This window comes from Gordionus sp. m RMFG-2023, chromosome 4 (assembly GCF_954871325.1).
Source record: "Gordionus sp. m RMFG-2023 chromosome 4, tfGorSpeb1-WG-v2, whole genome shotgun sequence".
Lineage (NCBI taxonomy): Eukaryota > Metazoa > Nematomorpha > Gordioida > Chordodea > Parachordodidae > Gordionus > Gordionus sp. m RMFG-2023.
This window is the reverse complement of record NC_088778.1, coordinates 25,344,417-25,365,030: the sequence shown is the minus strand read 5'-3', so window position 1 is coordinate 25,365,030 and position 20,614 is coordinate 25,344,417. Positions and strand designations below refer to the sequence as shown.

General features: G+C 26.6%; 1 protein-coding gene across 1 annotated transcript; it reads right to left on the bottom strand.

Moving 5' to 3' along the window:
* Positions 1 to 1,267: 1,267 nt before the first annotated feature.
* Positions 1,268 to 9,388, bottom strand: LOC135928758 (glycoprotein 3-alpha-L-fucosyltransferase A-like). The gene is made up of 4 exons (XM_065465220.1): positions 8,801 to 9,388; positions 7,118 to 7,343; positions 1,929 to 2,255; positions 1,268 to 1,717 (listed from the first exon to the last, which is right to left on the bottom strand). The coding sequence occupies exons 1-4, from the start codon at positions 9,386 to 9,388 to the stop codon at positions 1,434 to 1,436; spliced, it is 1,425 nt and encodes a 474-aa protein (XP_065321292.1). The 3' UTR covers positions 1,268 to 1,433.
* Between the last annotated feature and the right edge of the window lie 11,226 nt (positions 9,389 to 20,614).

The following is a 20,614-nucleotide window of genomic DNA, read 5'->3' as shown; positions in this document are numbered from 1 at the left end:
TTTATTTGAATTAAATTTCTGTTTACAAAGATCAAACATATGCTCATTGTCTTTTTTATTAAATTTACAACTATTTCATATATATTTACCTCATTTTAAATTTATTAATTTGACAAGGTCTCTCCATTTCTTGGCTTTTAATTTTTTTAATATCTTTCTATATTTTATCCCTTGTAAAAATCCCTACCTAGTATATATAACTAATTTTATAACTTATAAATTTCATTTGCTAAAAAAAAATTACATTACGTTGTGTTTATCTCAGTGATATATCGTTGGTTTATCTATAATATGAATTTCTTATTTAAAGAAATCTTATCATAATTTGTGTTTATGTTAAGATGTAAAATGTGTAAATTTGAAGAAGGCTCCTGTATATTCTTATCCCTATCTTTTTTTTTTGAAATAAAATAATATCTTAATTATGTGTATTTAATTAAATTATATTTACATATAATCTATTTTTTGTGATTATCTCACAGAATCATTTTTTTATGTTTCGCTCTGTCCAATGATTATGTTAAAAATATTATTGTCCATTTCCATTATCTTATTTATTTTTTTGAAAATTAAATTTTTCTATGAAAGAAAATATAACCTTGATTATGTACATTTAATAAAATTGTATTTAGATATAATCTATATTAAATTGTTAGTCTTTTATAAAGAAATGCATATATATGTTTCATTAAACTCTTGATGTATTGGAAGAAAAGAAAATGGTTTACATATGGGAGTAATGGTAGCAAGGAGCTCTGACTCAAATTGAAAGCTTGAAAAAGATTATGAAATGGTGGTATAAAATAAACTGATGAAAAATGAAGCGAATTTTGGAGGTTATATAAAAAATGAAGCTAATTTTAGAGATTAATTGAAATAAATTCTTTTTTGGGAATGTAACACGTGGCCTGTCAAGGGTGGGCTTGTTGTAGTTGTATATATTTACGTTATATATATTAAATGTAAATCAATTTGAATTTTTTTTATTTTTTTGAGGAGTTTTAAGACAAAGAATGCTGTTTTTGTTTTTTACATATGATTGGTATCCAATGAAATATTATGTCGTTTATATGATTTTGCTGTGTATATTGATTGGAAATAAAAATCATCTTTACATTGGAAATAAAAGACATTACATATATCGGAACACTCTAACAAGGGTGACTAATCAATTTAGTGTGTTTATAATATGCTATAAAAACTATGACTAGTTACCAAAACTTATTACTTCTTTATAACTTATTTGACTATGAATGGAGATTAAAACATCTAGCATAGGTAATGTTTATTCTTTTTGGTATTATTTAAAAAAACTTTTGTTATTTAATTAAATAATTATAAATTTGATATAAATAAGCTGAGTTTTTTCTATTAACAATTAAAAAGATATTTTATGAGAATTAATTAAATTTGATATTTTGAATGCCTTCCATTTATTCTTTACAATTCTTTTCTCTATTCCACCAATCGGATATTTTGTGTGATTTGTTAGGGATGTCCTTGAGATGTAGATGTTCACAAATTGAGCATAGATATCTGTCCCTTTTACCTTCTAAAATGTATTCCTCTCTCCAAGCGTGATACTCATTGTAAAGTGTGTCATTGGAATCTAATTTTAAAAGGTATTTAGCTAGTTCTTTCGTATTGTTAGAATGAAAATATGGATGATTCTTTGGTATCTCAAGATTGTTTGGAATGGAATTTTGAGATTGATTCCCTGGTAATTTGATAAAAATAAATATACCTTACATCATTATATAATATATAGTCATCAAAAATGTCCTATTCTGTGAATAATTTAATTTAAAAAAATAAAAGGGAAAGCGCAAGAATACAAATTATTAGAGGAACTTCTTAAAACCAGAATGATTCAGGATAGTTATAATCTTTTAAAAAATTTATGTATATATAATACAAATACAAATTACCCATGACTCCGGCAGCAATCGCCAGGGGCGAAGCAACGAAAATAAAAGAAAATGGTGGCGCTATCCTGACATAATCAGAGTATCGAGCTCCAAACACTACAGGTATTGTCCCCATGGAGAGTGCCCGAAAAAATTTTTCCGTTATATAATGCACACAGTTACTGTTCTCAAACGCCAGATAAAACTTGTAACGAGAGAGGTAACGTTCCATACAAATTTCTGTTGGTTCTTCTTTTGAATAACATATTCGGGTGGAATTGGGGAAATTATTAGAACATGCTCCCTGCACTTCTAGACTGCGAACTCCTATGGTCTCTTTTCGATAAAATTATATTGAAAGAAGGATAAAATAGAAAATGGGAGTATATAAATTAAGTTAGGTAGGGGAGGGTTAAATGATTGTTATTTCTCTAGTTTTAATATTTCAGGCAAGCTTCGATTATAGAACTATTACAATACAATGATATTATTAAAAATCGACCAAATCCATGTATTGCATATACAATTATATATGCATTATTTTTTAAAATAAAACTTAATTCTGCAAATTTTCTACTCTGTTTTTAAATGTAATTTAAAAGGGGTAGGCATTCTATCATCAAACTCATATTCATGCCAAATAATAAACTATTATAATGCATTCATTGTAAATAAGGGGGATTAATTCATGGTTTAAAAAATAAATCTTTTAGATTCACAATTTTTTGATATTTGACAGTTAGAGCAATGATAATTTTATAGCTATTTTTCTTAAAATATATGAAGGGAGGGCCATTATTATTAAAAACATGTAATTAATGATGGGCGAAAATTTTTTAAGCGGATAAGTATAGATTTATGAGGAGGATTTACTTAGATGAATATCATGCCATGTAGATGCTGTTTACAAGTAGTGTATAAGTTATTTTGTAAACATATAACTATATAAATAATGTAAAAATAAATCTATTAATGTTCCACATAATAAAACGAATACAATTTTTTTTTCTTTATTTCTAACCTGTTGGTTGTCATTATTATAAAATTTTTATAATTTTTAATAAATTATCATAATTTAATTTTTACTTTCAATTTATTTTTTGATATGATATACAATAGGTAGCGAAATATAAACCAAAATCCAGTTGATTTATTTTACTTCACGTGATATATTTACAACATGTTCTAATATAATGTATATTGAAATATGCTGAACTATATAAAAACTTAATATAAATAATATAACACTAAATCAATTAATGATTTATATTAGCCACAACAGAAATTTATAACTATTTATCCTCTACACTTATTTTGCCCATATTTGAGTAGTAATATTTATATTAATTATTTAATTGATAAAAGGTAATATATTTCATCACAATTATAGAAAAATTGATGAAAATTCAATAGTAAATTTATTTGGTCCGGGAGGGATCCTAACACAAACCCAACTCCATTACGTCACTGGCTAACAATATAAATAACATCATTACAGAATATTATTAAAAAAAACAATATGCGCAAAATGGACTTAAAAATAAATCAACCCCATGATCTAATTTGACATTGTCAACATGTTATTTTTATCCATTTTTTTTAGGGAATGATAAAATTTTGAAATATACTTCTCTTTACATAATCCTAATAAACTTGTGTGCGAAAAGGTTCAAACCGGGTTCAAAAATTCAAATTGAACCGAATATGATCTCTTATTTTTGTAGGGGAGACCGGGGATAGTGTGTTCCCGGGGTAGGTATTTCCTTCTCAAATAATTCAAAAATTAATAAAGTTTAAGATTTGAAATTTAAGCCAAATATGTATTATAATAAGGTGCTTAAGTAGGTTCAAAATTGTTTCGGACAAAATTGCTCATGAAAAATTTTAAATGCAAATTTAAGTTTCAACATACCCAAAGTAACTTTTTTAAATTTTACATTTTCACGAATAACTTTTTTTATAAAAGTTGTTCAGACTTAATATAAATTCTAAATGATAAAAAAATCTCCATTTTATCATATATAAAAATATTGACAATCATTATGTTAATTTAATATTCTAAAATTTAATTTTTAAATGATCCTGTGGACCTGGGGAAGGTATTAGCGGGGTGCGTCTTTTCCTTTTACATACATTCATTAAAATATTGGTTCTGATTTTGTAAAATGGTTCGAACATATATTAGAAAAACTAACAAAGAAAATAATGATAATCAAAAGGTAAGTATTCTTCAAATGCTGAAAGATAAGATACCTTTGACAGTTATAACCATGAATACGAATTTAAGTTATGGGAGGTATAATTATATATTTAAATAGTATATATTTAAGAAACTAAGCATTAAGAGGTATAATAAATTGTTCAAAAGGAATGAAGATTTTCAAGAGCTATATCTTCACAGATCAGTATTTTCTCCTATTCAAGAAGCTAAATTAACAGATTATTTAATTAAAGGATCAAGATTATTTTTAGGATTATGCCCTAAATAAGTATTTTAATCCTTTGTTATATCATATATCTCTGTAAAATGAATTTTTTTATAATCTTTAAATTTATGCCATGGTATTTCTTTAGTTAAATAATAATAAACTTGAGAAAATTTTTTAAAATTATTAACATTATATGTTATAAAATACTTTAAAGTAAGAATTTAACTTATACATTAGAATGATATTTATTTAAGTGTGTATGATATATATGTAAATAAAATGATGCTGTCATTTATGTATAAAATGATGCTGCCATGTATATATATTAATTTTAAAATGATGCTGCCATGTATTAATATTAATTTTAAAATGATTTATTAATTGTAGCATTATATATATTATATCATGCATTAAATCATATCTTACCTATATATTAAATATTTAATTATGTGTGTATGATATATATTTAAAATAAAATGATGCTGCATGTATATTAATTTTAAAATGATTTATTCATTGATTCAGCATAAATTATATCATGCATTAAAACATATTTTGGTTTTTACCTATACATTAGAGGTTTAATTATGTATGATATATTTTATTATATTAATTATAAAATAAATTCAGAATAAAATTTAAGAATTAGGATTTTAATTAAATTGCCTTAATATATAAATAATTTAATGTCTTATGTTTAAATTTAGGTTAGAGTTTTAGCTTATCAAATGGCCAAGAGGTATAGTTTACAAGTACCAAAATCTTGGGAAATAACTCAATCAGCTGGTGAAGACTGGTTTGGAGCATTTATTAAAAGAAATCCAACTATTTCTTTGAGAACACCAGAGGCTACAAGTATAGCCACATTGGATAGAACTGTTTTTGAACCTCTAAAAAAATATTACAACAGTGCCTTGGATGCTTGGGTTAGAATGCATCCAGGGAAAAGTTTTACTATATATGATATCCCTAGAGTAGTAAAGGATGTCCTTCCAAAAGCCACCTCAGCTTCAAATATCCAAAAGGGTTTTGAATCCTCAGGTATATGGCCCCTAAATACTATAATTTTTAATGACGAAAATTCTAATCCTTTATATTATAATAATAATAACGATCCTAAATGAGAATTTAAATTTATCTGAAATTATTTCGCAACCATCTGTCAGTGATAGTCCTGTTCCATCATCTTCTCACTTGGAAAAAGATTTTGCTCCAGAAATTATTAGTCCCCATCCAACAATATTTAAAAAAACAACATGTAATCAAATGACTTCAGCCATTTTAACCTCTTCACCTTACAGAAAAATAGCCAGATCTATGACTAATAATCTGGAAAAAAAATCAAACCAATAATAAAAAAAGTTTAAATATGAATGCTGGCAAAAAAGAATTTTGTTCAGTGTGCCACAAAAACTATCAAACTCACCACCATAATGAAGATTGGTTCCAATGCCGTAATTGTCATTTATGGGCTGGATCATGTTGTGATTTTAATCCATTTTTTATATGTAATAAATGTGTTGTATGTTAATATTATATGTTTGTTATGATTTTTGTATGAAAAAAAATTAATAAAATGCTTAGAAAATGATAGTCTAAAACATGCCCCACAGAAGGATAATACGTCCCCCGTCTCTTTTTCATGACTCAAAAATTTTCATTTTTTTAAAATTTAAATTTAAAAAAATATATAATATTTTTTTATTAGATATTAATTTCTACCGTAGATAATTATATAAAGAATAAAATAACATCAAAATTATTTTGATAAATTATTTCTCCTCCTTTTCACAGCCTCTCAATTTTTTATGGACAATATAACCCCGGTCTCCCATACCGATATTCTTTATGATTCGAATTAACTTGATTGTAATATAACTACTATTGCTTTAATTTGACATTATAAATCTAAATCAGAGGTCAACCCGTTGAAAATTTTTTTTGACTTTGGCCCGAATAATTAATTATTGCCTAATTGTAAGTTTTAAACCCGCCCGTGAATATATTTTAAACAAGTTGTCTGTCCCAGTCCAAAAATATTTTTGGGGTAGGATTGCAACATTTTCAAATTTAAAATTTGATGAATGAACAAACCTGGATGAATTTAAAATCAATGCATATATTATGTAATTAAAATAAATAAATTATTATATACTCTTATTTTGGATTGAATCTAGATGATTTCGTATTTCCTTGATTAAATCTTAAACATTTTTTTTTTGAAGTAAAAATAAATAAATAATTTCTCCTATGCCCTATTGTAGATCCCTTTTATATGACCTTTTCAAGGGGATAAAAATTATGATACATTTTTGTTTAGTATTATTTCATAATAAAATATCTTACTCATATATTGAGGCACTGCAATTCATAAAATTCTAAATAAAAGTAGTCATTCACTCAATGTATTTCTCTTATTTAATCAGTAATTATATAGCTTTAAAATTATTCTCAATATTAGTATTTTACCGAATTGAATTAGTTCCTATTATAAATAAAATATAACTTACTTAGAAAATTTAAATTTAATATTTAGGTAGTTTAATGAAAAGTATTCTCTCTAACCGAAATTAAATCCTTTGTAAGTGGTAACAAATTAAGATCCTTCTAAGGGTTTAACAAAATATATAATTTTTCTGTATAGGCCTATTATTTACCAACATCGATAGCAGAACGAATCATTTAAACAAGGGGAAAAAAATTTTGCGCATAAATCATGCGGTGCCCCCCTAAAATAAAAATAGCCAGGTAGGATTATATAATAAATTAAATTGCTCTTACCAAGTCGGTGGTTCTTTGTGTTACAATTGCTCACAACAATGATAGCCAATTTTAACTTGCCATTCGAATAGTTTTTATGATTTTCGGTATTATTATCTTTAGATTTGATTTTCATAACAGTAATATCATATGGGTTGTATATATCAGATTGTGGTGTATAAGTAGCGGTCCAATTGAAAATATAATCGTAAGAGATCAGATCTCCATAAGTGTGAACAGGAGACTCCTATCATAATCATATTATATTTTTGTTATACATATAAAGAATTATTTTAAAATTTTGCCACATTTTATATAATAAATTATTTTATAAATAAAAATTGTTTGTAAATTTTATTTGTTTAAATTTTTCAGGGCTGTTCTCAGGGAATATATTAAATTTCTTAAAATTTTATGGTTTTTTTTTAAAAAAACCTTCTTAAGCCTTCATATTAAAATATTACACTAAACTAATTTCAGCAAAAATACAGGGTTCAGAATGGTTCTCATCCCTGCTTTAAACTTGTTAAAATTTTGTAATATTATAAAATAATAAATTAATTTTTAAATCTAAATGTTTGAAATATTTTTTAACCTGCCTTTGCAAATTCTTTAATAATTTACAAGACAACTTTCATTAAGTATAGTATGGTTTATGGTAATTTTTCATTTCTTCAAAAAATATATTATCAAAAACAAAAGAAATTTAATATTAGCAATAATCACAATTTGGAATTATATCCAACCCATAAACATTAGTTAGAGATGAATATTATTAATAAATATTGTATAAAAATAAATGTCCGTTGTCTTTTGGTTCGATAATTTAATTAAATACGAGAATATTTTTAGATCTGATATAAATCCTGTGTTTATTCTATATATTTGTAAGGGAGGGGGTAAATTAAATTATTTTATCTTTCCCTCATTCAAGGGAAAAAAAATCTCTCTATGATGTATTATAATCATATAGTGTCAATAATTATTTATCTAAGTATTATTTATTGATTTGAATCATATACCAGGATTGAGCTATTATTAGATTTTATTTAGGTCGAGTCAAAAAATTAGGCTATTTTTGGATTGGGTAGAGGATTGGGTGAAAAAAAGGGCGCAACGAGGTTAAATAAACGATGCACATTTTGGGTTGAGTTCATTTTTTAGACTTCGACGTGGCTCAAGGTCAAAAAAAATGATTAAATTATGGCGTTGTAATATATAGAAACTTATCAATTACAATGAATAGATTATTTATTATGAGTTAAGATATCAATTGGTTTACATCAGTTCATAGTTTTTAGCGGTTCAGGTTCGAGTGGCCAATATTTTTAACGGTTCAATTTGGATTTTGTAAATAAAAGAGTTTAATATACAGTAACAGTTAGGTTTGGATCCCTAAAAATTTATTATGTTCTCCTCACAAATAATTAGTAAAATTGAGAAAAACTGTCGCACCAACTAACGCCACTAAAAATAACAATTCGCCGCAGCTGTTTAAATTATAACGTTAAGGAAAACAATAAATTAACAAATTATATAATCCATCATAATTCTTTTCTTATTTGAATTAAGATTTTTATAACAAATTTTGTATATCATATTAAGAGAATAGAATTATATTTATTATATAGTATATAAATCAAAAAATTTAATTATCACCATTTAATTTAAGGACTAAATTTTGATAAAAAAATTTTCTTATACCAGATTAAAAAATATCCATATTTGGTTATTTGGATGGTTTAATGGATATTGGAAGTTTATTATATCCCTTTCATGGAATAAAAGGGCATCTGCATTTGAAAAATTAGTTTTATTGTTCGAAATATGACACGAAGTATATTCACAATTTTTGAACGGGGTTCTTCCTAGCTCTTTGATTTCCCATGTAATATCACTGTGAAACGCAGTCCATAATATTATATTTTTAGTTTTATCGTGTGTTACATTGGTTAATAGAGGTATTTCTGATCGAGCCAGTATTTGATTTGGTATTTTTGACTTGGTAACAATATTTTTAGTTTTATCATGTGTTACATTGGTTAATAAAGGTATGTCAGATCCAGCCAGAATTTGATTTGGTATTTTTGACTCGGTAACGTTGTAGTAGGTGGAGTATTCTGATTTTTTTCCCCGTAATTTTTTGTAAACTTCTCGTATTAAATTAGTAGAATGATTTGAAATATATTCATTTTGAAAAATCAATATCGTTAGAAATATCCCAGTTATTAAATAAAAGCACCGTCTTTTATTGATTAGAACATTCAGGTCTTTAGATAATTTATTTAACATGGTAAAAGGTACGAGGATAAATTTTGGGTTATTTAAAAAAAAATTATATTCCTATATTTGATTTGTTTACAAAATACTTAAAAATAAATTATTTACCTTACTTTTCTTAAATATAATTTATTTTTCGACAAAGGGTAAAGTAAATATTTATTTTTAGAAATATATTCTACTACCTTACATTATTTGGACAATGGGCTTATCATGGTGCGAGTCGAGTGCTAAATCATATAAATAAAGTTCTGATTAGAATAGATAATCACATACTCTTTATGAAATTCCTCACTCGCGTTTATCCTAATTTCCAACACCATTTTTTTTGAAATAGATTGCATTAAAATACTATTATTATGGAATTAAATAATTTGTAAAATATATTCTGATGCAAAATAAATAGGTTGGCTTATAGAATCCAATAAGGCTTCTGTTTATGAAGAGATAGATGTTATTCTACATTTTTAAATTTATTTTTTCTTTAGAACAAGACATTCAAAATATTAATCCTCAATTTAAAGATGATTTAATAAATTGGAAATTTTAACAAAAAGTTTATTTAAGCAAATATTTTAAAAATACTTCTATTCTAACCATTTATAGGCTAGAATTTAACAATAGAAATATTTGATTTAAAAAAAAATATATAATGATCAAAAAATACTGAACATTTTTTAAAAATACTATAGGATTTAGTTCATAACATAATATTTGTCAGAGACCTGCAGGCCCAGCCTTAAGCCCAATGCGGTCCGGGTACACGGGCCAGGTCATATTTTTATATTTTAAATATACCTGGACCGGGCCTAATTTTTTTTTAAATACCTTGGTTAGACCGGGCTTGAAAATTTTTTTTTTAAAAAAATACCTCGACCGGGCCATACATTTTAAAACCAAATCTTTTAAATAGCCCCTATTAGCTATAAAAATTTAAAAAATATATAATATATTTTTAAAAAATCCGGGATGGGCCTGAAAATTTGCTCCAAAAAAAACCGAGCCGGGTCTTGCAAATGTTACCTCTGAAGGCCTCTGATATTTACTGCGCCTTTTATCGTGATAACTGTATTAATTGATAAAAATTTTTAAAAAAAAACTAAAATTTCAAAGAACGAATAGGATAATTTACTATTCCCATTTTTGAATTAAATTAAATTATAGTAAACAAATTTTATATAATATAAAATTTAATTAATTACGCATAATCAATATTTAAATATTTTATATCAATATTTAAATACGTTTAAAAATATAAATAAATTATATGCCGTATTGACTTTGACATTGAGATATGGAATTCGTTGGGATTCCGAAACCCAATGTGGAGATTAGAGATCTCGATTCTATAAGTATAATTCAAAATCTTTTTAAAGATAATTTTTATAATGAGGATTTTTTTAAAAATATATAACAGTCTGTTATGCTCATACTTTGTTTTATGTCGATCCAATTTGTTACGAATATTTTTGCCGATATAATTCATTCAAATCAAACCAAACTAATTTGGAATTTTTTTGATTGATAAATAGATAAAAAATGCAGAGTTTGAAAATTAAAAATATGATTTTAACTTATGCTTAAAAATTACAAAAGATTTACTAAAAAAATTTTAAAACCAGTTAGTGAATACCTTGCAAGTTTATATACATGCGATAATTCTATACTTTTATGCATTCTATATTTCCAATATTTATATTTATATATCAAATTTTAAATACTAAAAGAGCACTGCAAATGTCTAGGAAAACTACAAAAGCCAAGGGAAACTACAGAAATATAAACAAGTTATAAAAATAAAATTGTTAGATATATTCTATAATAAATTAATATACATATATTTCCTTTAATGAGGATTTTAATAATAGTCGTAGCCTCAGAAATATGTCATTTTTTGTGAATATCATTTTAAGCAAATAAAAAATTACCTCCTTAGCTCCCTCCCTAGTCCCGGTTCCCCTAAAAATGTATGCATATATCTGAAACAATAATTTGAAAGATGTAAAAGTTAATAATTCTTTAAACTAAAACTAATGACTATAATTCACATTTTTTGGAAAAAAGCATTTATTAAAAAAAAAGTAAAAAGTCAAAAATGTTATTTAAGAAATGGAATATAAAACAAAGGCAAGTCTTAAGAAAATTGTAATTTTATATATTATACTATTAAATGTGTCCTTAAAATAACTAAATAATATAATATATAAAAAAAAAATTTTTTATAAAGTGAATAACTTTAATTTATATTTTAAATAAAAATGAAATTTAATTATAAATTTATTTATAAAATTAAATTATAAATTAAATAAACTTTAAAAAATATTAACCCACAATACAATTTTATTTTCAAGTTCAATATTATGAACATCCGAAAATACCTTGTAAAGAATGGAAATGAAAAAAGTCATATTTTCTATAAATATTTAATTTTGTACCAAGATCTTCTCAAGAAATGTTATTTAATTTCAAGTGAAAATTAGAAATATTAAGTAAAACAATCATAAAAATATATCAAAAGAGAATTAGAATAAATTTGAAAAGGATTGATGAAGGTGAATTCTATAAAGTTATTAATATTTATTTTTAGTGATGCTAAAGAGATAATAATTCCATAAAAATAAGAGGCCTTGATTGAGGTAAAATATAGATTAGTATTGAATTGAAAATTAACATAATTTTTATTAGTTGTTATTGGTGAATCTCAATCTAAAACTGATCAAATAGTGAATTTATAACAATTCATTAATAATAAAAATTGTTTCTGATTAGTTCATTTTAAATAATGATAAGTTATTTTTATTAAAATTAACCTCCTATACTATAAAAAATATTTTCTAACTATATATAGACTAAGAAAACCCGGCCAAAACCTAATCAAAAACGGACCGAAGGTCCGCCAAAAGAAGGCCTGGGGGTGTAGCCTCTCAGAAATTTATTAATTCCCCCCTTTATTGGGAAGATTTTGGCTACATCTATGATTTAAATCCTTGAGTATAATTATATTAAATTTGATTCACATAAAAACTATAAATTTATGATATTTAATCCGCAAGTTGGCGTATTACTATTTTTTAATATAAAAAGAGACATATTTTATGCTTTATAAATTTTTAAATCATATTACATTATTTAAACTGATTGGAGCACATTACGATTAATTGCTTGAATTAAAATATTTTTTTTTTTTTAAATATTGCAAATGGTTAAATTTTAATGCGTAAATCTAAAAGTCTAAACTAAAACAAAATGATATTTTTTAAAATTTTTTTTATCTATTTTACTTTTATATTTTTTCTAATAATTCCTTATCAAATTTAAACTTGGGAAAATAAATGAGATCACATAAAGGAAAAAAATTATTTCAGTAAGAGATATTCCCTTGTATAAAAAATTAAACATTGTGAGACTATCTTGATAGCAAATATTTTTTTACATTATTTTAATTATAATATTCCCTTATAATAATGAATAAATACCACATAAAGAGAATGTTTATATATCCCTAAAAATATTTCATGATATGATATTCCATTTTAAGGAAGTAAAAAATGTTCTACAATTTATTTTGATATAAAATTTCAATTATTTAATTTTGATGTATTGGATATTAGTCAGATTAATATTGGCTAAGATTGTATTCTTTTTAAGTTTAAGATGTATAGGAAAAAAGGGCAGAAAAATGACAAATATTTTAATATTTCTAGAGACTCATTTTTAATATGAAGGAATGCAATATAATAAATGTTATTATATTTTTTGTAAAATGATGTATTGGTATTTTCCTGCAGTTTAAATTCACAATCAGAGTTGCCATGCAAAATTAGGATGGTCTTTTTAATATTGGGTCGTGATTCCTGAAGACTGTAGTTGTAATAAACATTGGATCTAAATTAAAAATTTTGTCGACACCCTTTGAGAACAAAAATATTAAAGGATCACACATCTTTTCGGGGCTGATATACTATCTTTTCCTTTTTATAATTTAATTAATTTGTTTAAATGTCTGTATAGTACTAGCTCCTTTTTAAATTTTATTTTACAAAATCTTTGCAGTTCATATCTAAGTTTTGCTTGATTATTAACTCTGCTAGTAAATCTATCAGGAATCCAAACCGAACCTAACCCAAACCATTAAATTTGTATGAACGAGGGCTGTAAAAGTTACTTCAAAAAAAGAAGCACGTTACTAGCTAATTGTTGTATCACTTATAATAATGTCCTTCTGTTATTTGTAAAAAATGTTTCATATTGAGGCTAGGGCAGAGTTAAATCATTTTCATATGAAGAAATAAGTACTATTGATATATTTTTTATAAAATATATTATTGGAGAATATAAATCACCATACCTTGATTGATACAAATTAATTAGATTATATCTTAACTGTATAAAATTCAACAACAAAAATTTAATAAATAAAAATGAAGAAATTTGGTGGTCTGAATTAAAATAATTCTGCTTAAATTATTTATTAAATTTAAAAATATATATATATATGATAATAAAAAAAAATTTCCATATTTTTTAAGAAAATGTTTAAAGTAATATAGTAATTTGCGTTATCGTTACTCACAAAAGTAACATATTACTCGTTAAAATAAGTAATTTACAACATAATTAATCAATCAATTTTAATTGTCCCCTCTTTTATTAACAAAATTAACTAGCCATACAAAATTCGAACAAAGGCTATTAATTTGTATTGTCACATTTTTTTACTACATTGATGTTTGTGCTTAGTTAAAAAGGTTTCACCAATTCTAAGGCACCAAGGTTAATAAAAAGAACACATAAAGATCTTATCATATTCGCTGTTATGATTTTCTAAGAATATTAGTACATATAATCGAGGGGAAACCGGCCGAAATCAAGGCTTTGCCGATTAACCTATTAAGGTTGTCGTGCCACAGGAAAAAATCTATAAAAGGACAGGATTGATAGACAGCCACTTTTTTTACTTTCCTTTATTTCAAGTCAGCTTTAATTATTTTAATAATTATCATTTTTTAATCTTTTACAATATTTGTACTTGGATTAAATTTGACCATGTTTATATTGCATAGTAGCGCTATATTTTGGCTAACATTCTAAAATAATGGATAAATCTAAATTGGTCGAACGCTGGGTGCATTTTTATTTTAGGTCCTCTATCTCACCAGTTCTTAAGGCCCATTTATCCTCTGATCACTCTAAAATAAACAATAGATTTATATTGGCACGTGTTGAAAGCTATATGCTTTATTTTAGATCCATCAATCCTCAATCGTCTAAACTACTTTGCCTAACCAAGAGTTAGCCTGTGCACCAAATTTTGTGACTAGCCTAATTCTTTCCACTTCATATACTTTAAATAAAGGTATGACCTCATATAACAGTAAAGAATGGCTTTCTTTTTCTTCAAAAAAGTTAGGGCCTATAGTAACGACGTATTACCCAAATCCTCGTTACTTTTCAGCACCAGTATTAACAGATTTTATTTAAAAAAACCTAAGTTAACAGTAAAAAATTTTAAGTTATTTGAATCTTTTGATATTTCAATTCTTATAATAATTATTTATAATTAGTGCTGTTAACGTTACTTCAAAGAAACTCGTTCTCGTTATATCAAAAAAAAGAAACGCGTTATTGTTACTCGTTAAATTGTGAAAAAATGAACGCATGTTATTGGCTATTCAGAAAGTAACGCGTTACTCATTACTTGAAAAATTAATATTATTTACAAAATTTCCTACATATAATATAAATAAATTATACAAAAGTAATATAATATAAGATAAGAATATGTTTTTTTTAAAAACAATTCAAAATAGATGGTAAATTACTTATAATATAAATTATAATAATAAATATATTTATGTCATAATTAAGTATTTTAGTACTTTCATATAAACTATATTAATATACAATATATTAGTAATAAGGAGAAAAAAACAAAAAGATGGGGGGGGGGGGGGTACCATTAAAAAGTATTAAGGTTAAAACGGATCATCATGTGGAATGAGACTGCCTATGAAGCTAATATAATATGCTTTGTGTATCGCTATAGCGAGTCTTTGTCTTAAGAAGAAGCCTTCGCAGGGTTCACCGGTTAATTGACGAATGTGAGAGCCAAGTTCCTTGAAAAAAGATAAGGCATATTTCCCAAAAGTTGTAAGGGTTGTGGAAATGATGGGAATGAAAATATATTCTTGAGAGATTTCTGAATATTTCGCTATTTTGAGTGACTCCTTTTTCTCAAAAATATTAAATGTTTGGTTTGATGGAGCAAGTGGATCAATACATGAGTAGTCCCAGACCAAGAATTGACCGCGCTTCCAAGGAATTTGAGAAATCTCGTCAGGCCATTTCCCATCAGATCTGAAAAGACCGGAAGGTTCAAGGGTAGAGGGGATTTGAGCATATCAGAGAGCTCTAAGGATGATTGAATTGCATCTATCATTACCCAAAACGGCAGAACTGCAACCTGAACATGTGTGGGGTTGGGTAATTAGACAATTTAATCGAATGCCGATCGCGTGAAGAGCTCGTTTTGGTTCAGTTGTAATTGCAGATTAACAGACGGAATAGCTTCAAGAAACTCATGTCCTGAATCAGCAGTGAGGAGAATAAGGGACGGTCAGATAATTACGTTCTAGAAAGGAGTTAATTCAACGCAGAATGCAATAATAGGCCTATCCCAGTCCTTCTGCTTATTTGATTCAGGAAGATGATCCGCAATAATTCGAGTCTTCCATTCGATGATTGCATCATTATAAGACGAGTCGGGTTTTAAAGAATTAGAATTTACTATATTTTTAGTTAAAAGACAACTGGATATGAAGGCTGTTAAAGCGAGATCAGATGGAGATCTAAAACCGAGACCTCCCATCTTAGTAGGTAAAGAGGCTTATGTCCATGCTATTTCATCAAATTTAAGATTTAGAATATTTTCGATAAGGACTTTGATCCCATTTTCATAAACTCTAAGAGGAATCGGGAATTTAAATATGGCGGTTGAACGAAATGCGTAAAGAATACGGGGAATATTGAAAAAAAATTTCACAAGGAAAAAGGCTTTATGAGAGGGAAGTAGGGAGAACAAATCAGCCAACTCAAATAAAGTATCCAGAGTGGACTGAAGGAAGGAAGATATGGCAGAGTTACCACCAACAGGGACTCCCAAATGATGAAGTCCATCAAGGTGGTTATTAAAATGGGAAGACCAAAATCAATTTTGCTAATAAAACTTAAAAAGGAAAACTAAACTTGCATTCTTAATTATTCTTTGGACATATATTAAAAATATGAGTGGCTCACTAGTTAGGTTTTCTAATTCTCTATATTGTACGTCATGCCTCTTATTCCCAATTGAAAAATATATTTAGCCTTTGAGAGATAGGTTGAATATTTATAACTTTTATTTTATTTTTTATATAACTTTAAACAAATGAAATTATTCAAAATAATCTAATATAATCTCATTATCCAAAAATGTTTCGGGGTTCCTATAGTTATTCATTGAGTCAAATTTATTTTTTCAACAACATGAATCCTTAATTTACCATCATCTGTATGTCTTCATCACAAATATGTCCCTCATGTCAAAAATCAGTACATATAAGAAAAGATGGATGCTTACAAGTTCATGGTCCTCCTTCACTCAGATGTCCACACTCTGGCTCCTCTCCTTTTTCCCTTATCAATCCTATTATAATCCCTCCAGAAAATTCTGTTCCACTTCTTCACAATCCAAATTCCAGCTTTCAGATATTTTTCTACCTTCAGAGTGCCTGACAAAAATTCACCTAAATCCCTTTCTTAGCAAATCAAGGATGCTGCTTCGATGAAGACACCCCATCTTCATGAAAACAAAATGTCACAGCCAGTCTTAAACAAAAGAAGACAATTACCAATAGAGATGAAGGCCAATCTGATCTGCAAGATGATAATCTCAATATTAAAGGAGCACTCAGATTGGTGTCCACACATGACTCTCTGGCTGAGCCCTCCATGTCCACGTATTTAAAGTTATGTCAAAAACACCCCACAGCTACATTATTCCAATTTCCCCTCAACCTCACTCAACTTGTGCCTCTCTTTTTACTTCAGGAGAAGTGAGGAAAGCTATTCTTTCCTTTTATTGCGATTCTGCTCATGGTCTCGATGGTATACCCCTCATATTTCTCCAGGACATCACTTCCCCCCCCCTATATGCTCACAAACATTCGTTCTTTCCAAATTAACAAACTTCTGCAACAAAATTTAAACGATGATGTTCCAAATTTCTCCTATTTGGTGCTAGGCTAATCGCACTTCAAAAGCCTAATAATGATATCAGACCTATTGCCATTGGTTCTACCTTTCGTCGTTTAGTTGCCAAGATGATATCACCTCGAATTAAGCATGATGCTTTACGTCTATTAAGCCCCTTCCAATTTGGTGTTGGAAACCCTGGTGGATGTGAAGCGATGGTATATATAACTAGATTATATCTTGAAAATCTACCCTCTAATGAATCCTTAATTTAAAATTGACTTCTCTAATGCTTACAACACACTCTTCCGGAACTCCTTCTTGAGTTCCTCAAGTAATCTTTTTCCCAGTTACACTAAGTTCTTTTATTCGTGTTATCAACAGCCCTCCACTTTTCAATTTGATACCTTTAAAATTTCTTCCATTGAGGGCATTCAACAGGGAGACCCCCTAGGTTCCCTATTCTTTTGTTTAGGTATTAATGACAGTTAAATCCATTAATTCGGTTGCTCATTATCCTTGCATTTTTGGTACATTGATGATGGTATCCTTGGCTGATCCAATGCTGAGGTCAATAAAGCCGTGAATATCATCAAGGAGGTCGGATCTGCTATCGGACTCTCCATTAATCCTGAGAAATCAGAATTTATCCCTATTAATACTTAAGATAAGATATATTTATAATAATTTTTTATTCATTTAAATAACAATCGATTAAAAATGTTTATCAGACAAACAAGATAGTGCTCAAGACATCTTTCGCCGTGCTAAACACATGTTCAACGGGCGCCTGAGAAATCAGAATTTATCCCTATCAATACTTAAGATAACATATATTTATAATAATTTTTTATTCATTTAAATAACAATCGATTAAAAATGTTTATCAGACAAACAAGATAGTGCTCATTCAAGACATCTTTCGCCGTGCTAAACACATGTTCAACGAGCGCAGAGAATAGGAGTTGTATTAGATTTAATAAATAAAAATTTTAATTGGAAGAATTTATTAAAAATTAAAAAATAATCCTCATTTTGAATGTTTTTAAGTTTTAATATTATAAATTATGATGGGAGTGAGATATCCCTTATGCTCTATAATCGAAAGAACGGTAACAACGAACCATACAATATATATGAATGACTTGTCATTACCTGAAAATCTCTGCAATTCGGATTTATCACAAGATTCCTTAAATTAGTTTTTATCCTTAATAAGACTATTAACTTCACGAAGTTGGATTAATCAGATATTTTCCAATTTTTTCCTTAAAAATGGCCAACACTTTCGAGATTGCCCATATTTATTCCAAATATGAGAAAATACTTGAATTGGGACAAGTGTAAACTGTGTACCCTTAATTTTTTATTGGTGTAAAAAAGGTTTTATATTGGGGCCAAGGCTTCAAATTATCTTCACCTGAAGAAATATGTAAAATTGATATAATATTCTTTATAAAATAAATTATATGAGAATAAGAATATATTAAATCTTGATAGATAATTTTTTTATATTAAATAGATTTTAATAATCTTGACTGAAAATTTACAACGAAAAGTAAAATAAAAATAAAGGAATTTGGTAATTGATCTGACTTAAAAACTCGGCTTAAATTATTTATAAAATTTAAAAAATAATTTTATAATACAATAAAATATGTTTTTATATTTTTTTGTAAAAAATTTAGATTGAAGGAATAAAAAAAATATACAATAAAAATGTGTTTTGAAGACATTAGCTATAGTTGAGGAAAGGCCTAATTTTAGCCATGAAAAATAGCTATAATTAAGCAGCTCTAGTCAGATAAAAAAGATTGCCATAGACATAATATAATAGCTATGGTTATTTTTTTATAAACATTGGGTTATAATAACCTATTTGCTATAATTTGAAAAACCCTTTGAATAATCTTTATTCATCCATTAATCATAATTATAATCCGTAATATAGGTTATAAACAAAATAAAAAGTAAAAAAATGTACAAATTATCTTCCAATAATAAAAAATTGATGAGTATAAATATCAAATCATAAGAAAATATAAAACCTTCTTTTAAAATTAACATCTTCGATTTTCCTTTTTAAACATATCATTTACATAGTATAGTCTATAATATAATTTATCTCAAAAATACTTTAATCAAATATTCTTCATGTAAATATATGAAAAATTAAATTTATATATCACAACAAATATTGCTGGATTTATTTTTAATACAAAATAATCCCTGATTAAAAACGGCAATTACGCACCCCGCCAAAACCTGCTTCAGGTCTTTACATTTAATTTCTAGAAAGTAGATTAGCATAAATATTGTCAATATCTTTTTACATGATAAAATTAAGATTACTTTATCATTTATGATTAATGTTTAGTGTAGTAATACCAACTACTAAATTATAAACAATACGACTACTAATTTATATTTTAATTTATTTTTGATATCAAATATTTATTTCTTATTTTTCGAATGTTCGATTCTGTTTTTAATATACAATATACATAAATAATCATTTATTAATTTATTACATTTCCTTCAAACAATTTAAAGTTAGATTTCTTCAATAAACCTCTTTGTAGGTTTACGGTTTCTTGATGAGCAACGTAATGTGGTATTTGTATTTGTGTTTGTATTTGCTTCATTCACTGGCACAACCATTTCTGTGACTTCCAAAGAACTTTCATGATTTGGGATAACTAAACGATTTCTTAACTGATCTGCATGCTTCCGTAATGTTTTCCCGGAAGATTCAACAATATAAGAATAAAGTCCTATTCTTTCTTTAATTACTCCCTCTCTCCAACCATTGGTATTTTCATTATTTAACCATATAGGTTGTGAGATTTCAAATTCTCTTTCCTTTGAATGTAAATCATGATGAAGGCTTTGTTTATCATTAGCCCTTACTATTTCGTGTTCGGCATTTGGTCGGATCCAATCCAGACTTGTTTTCAATTGCCTCCCAAACATAATTTTAGCAGGAGATCTCCCTGTGGAACTATG

Coding starts and splice junctions, on each gene's coding strand:
- LOC135928758 (XM_065465220.1), bottom strand. CDS start 9,388: ATGTTAAATAAATTATCTAAAGACCTGAATGTTCTAATCAATAAAAGA. Junction 2,256..7,117: donor CACAAAGAACCACCGACTTG/GTAAGAGCAATT, acceptor TTTCAATATAAT/TTTATCGAAAAGAGACCATA. Junction 1,718..1,928: donor GATTGCTGCCGGAGTCATGG/GTAATTTGTATT, acceptor TCAAATTACCAG/GGAATCAATCTCAAAATTCC.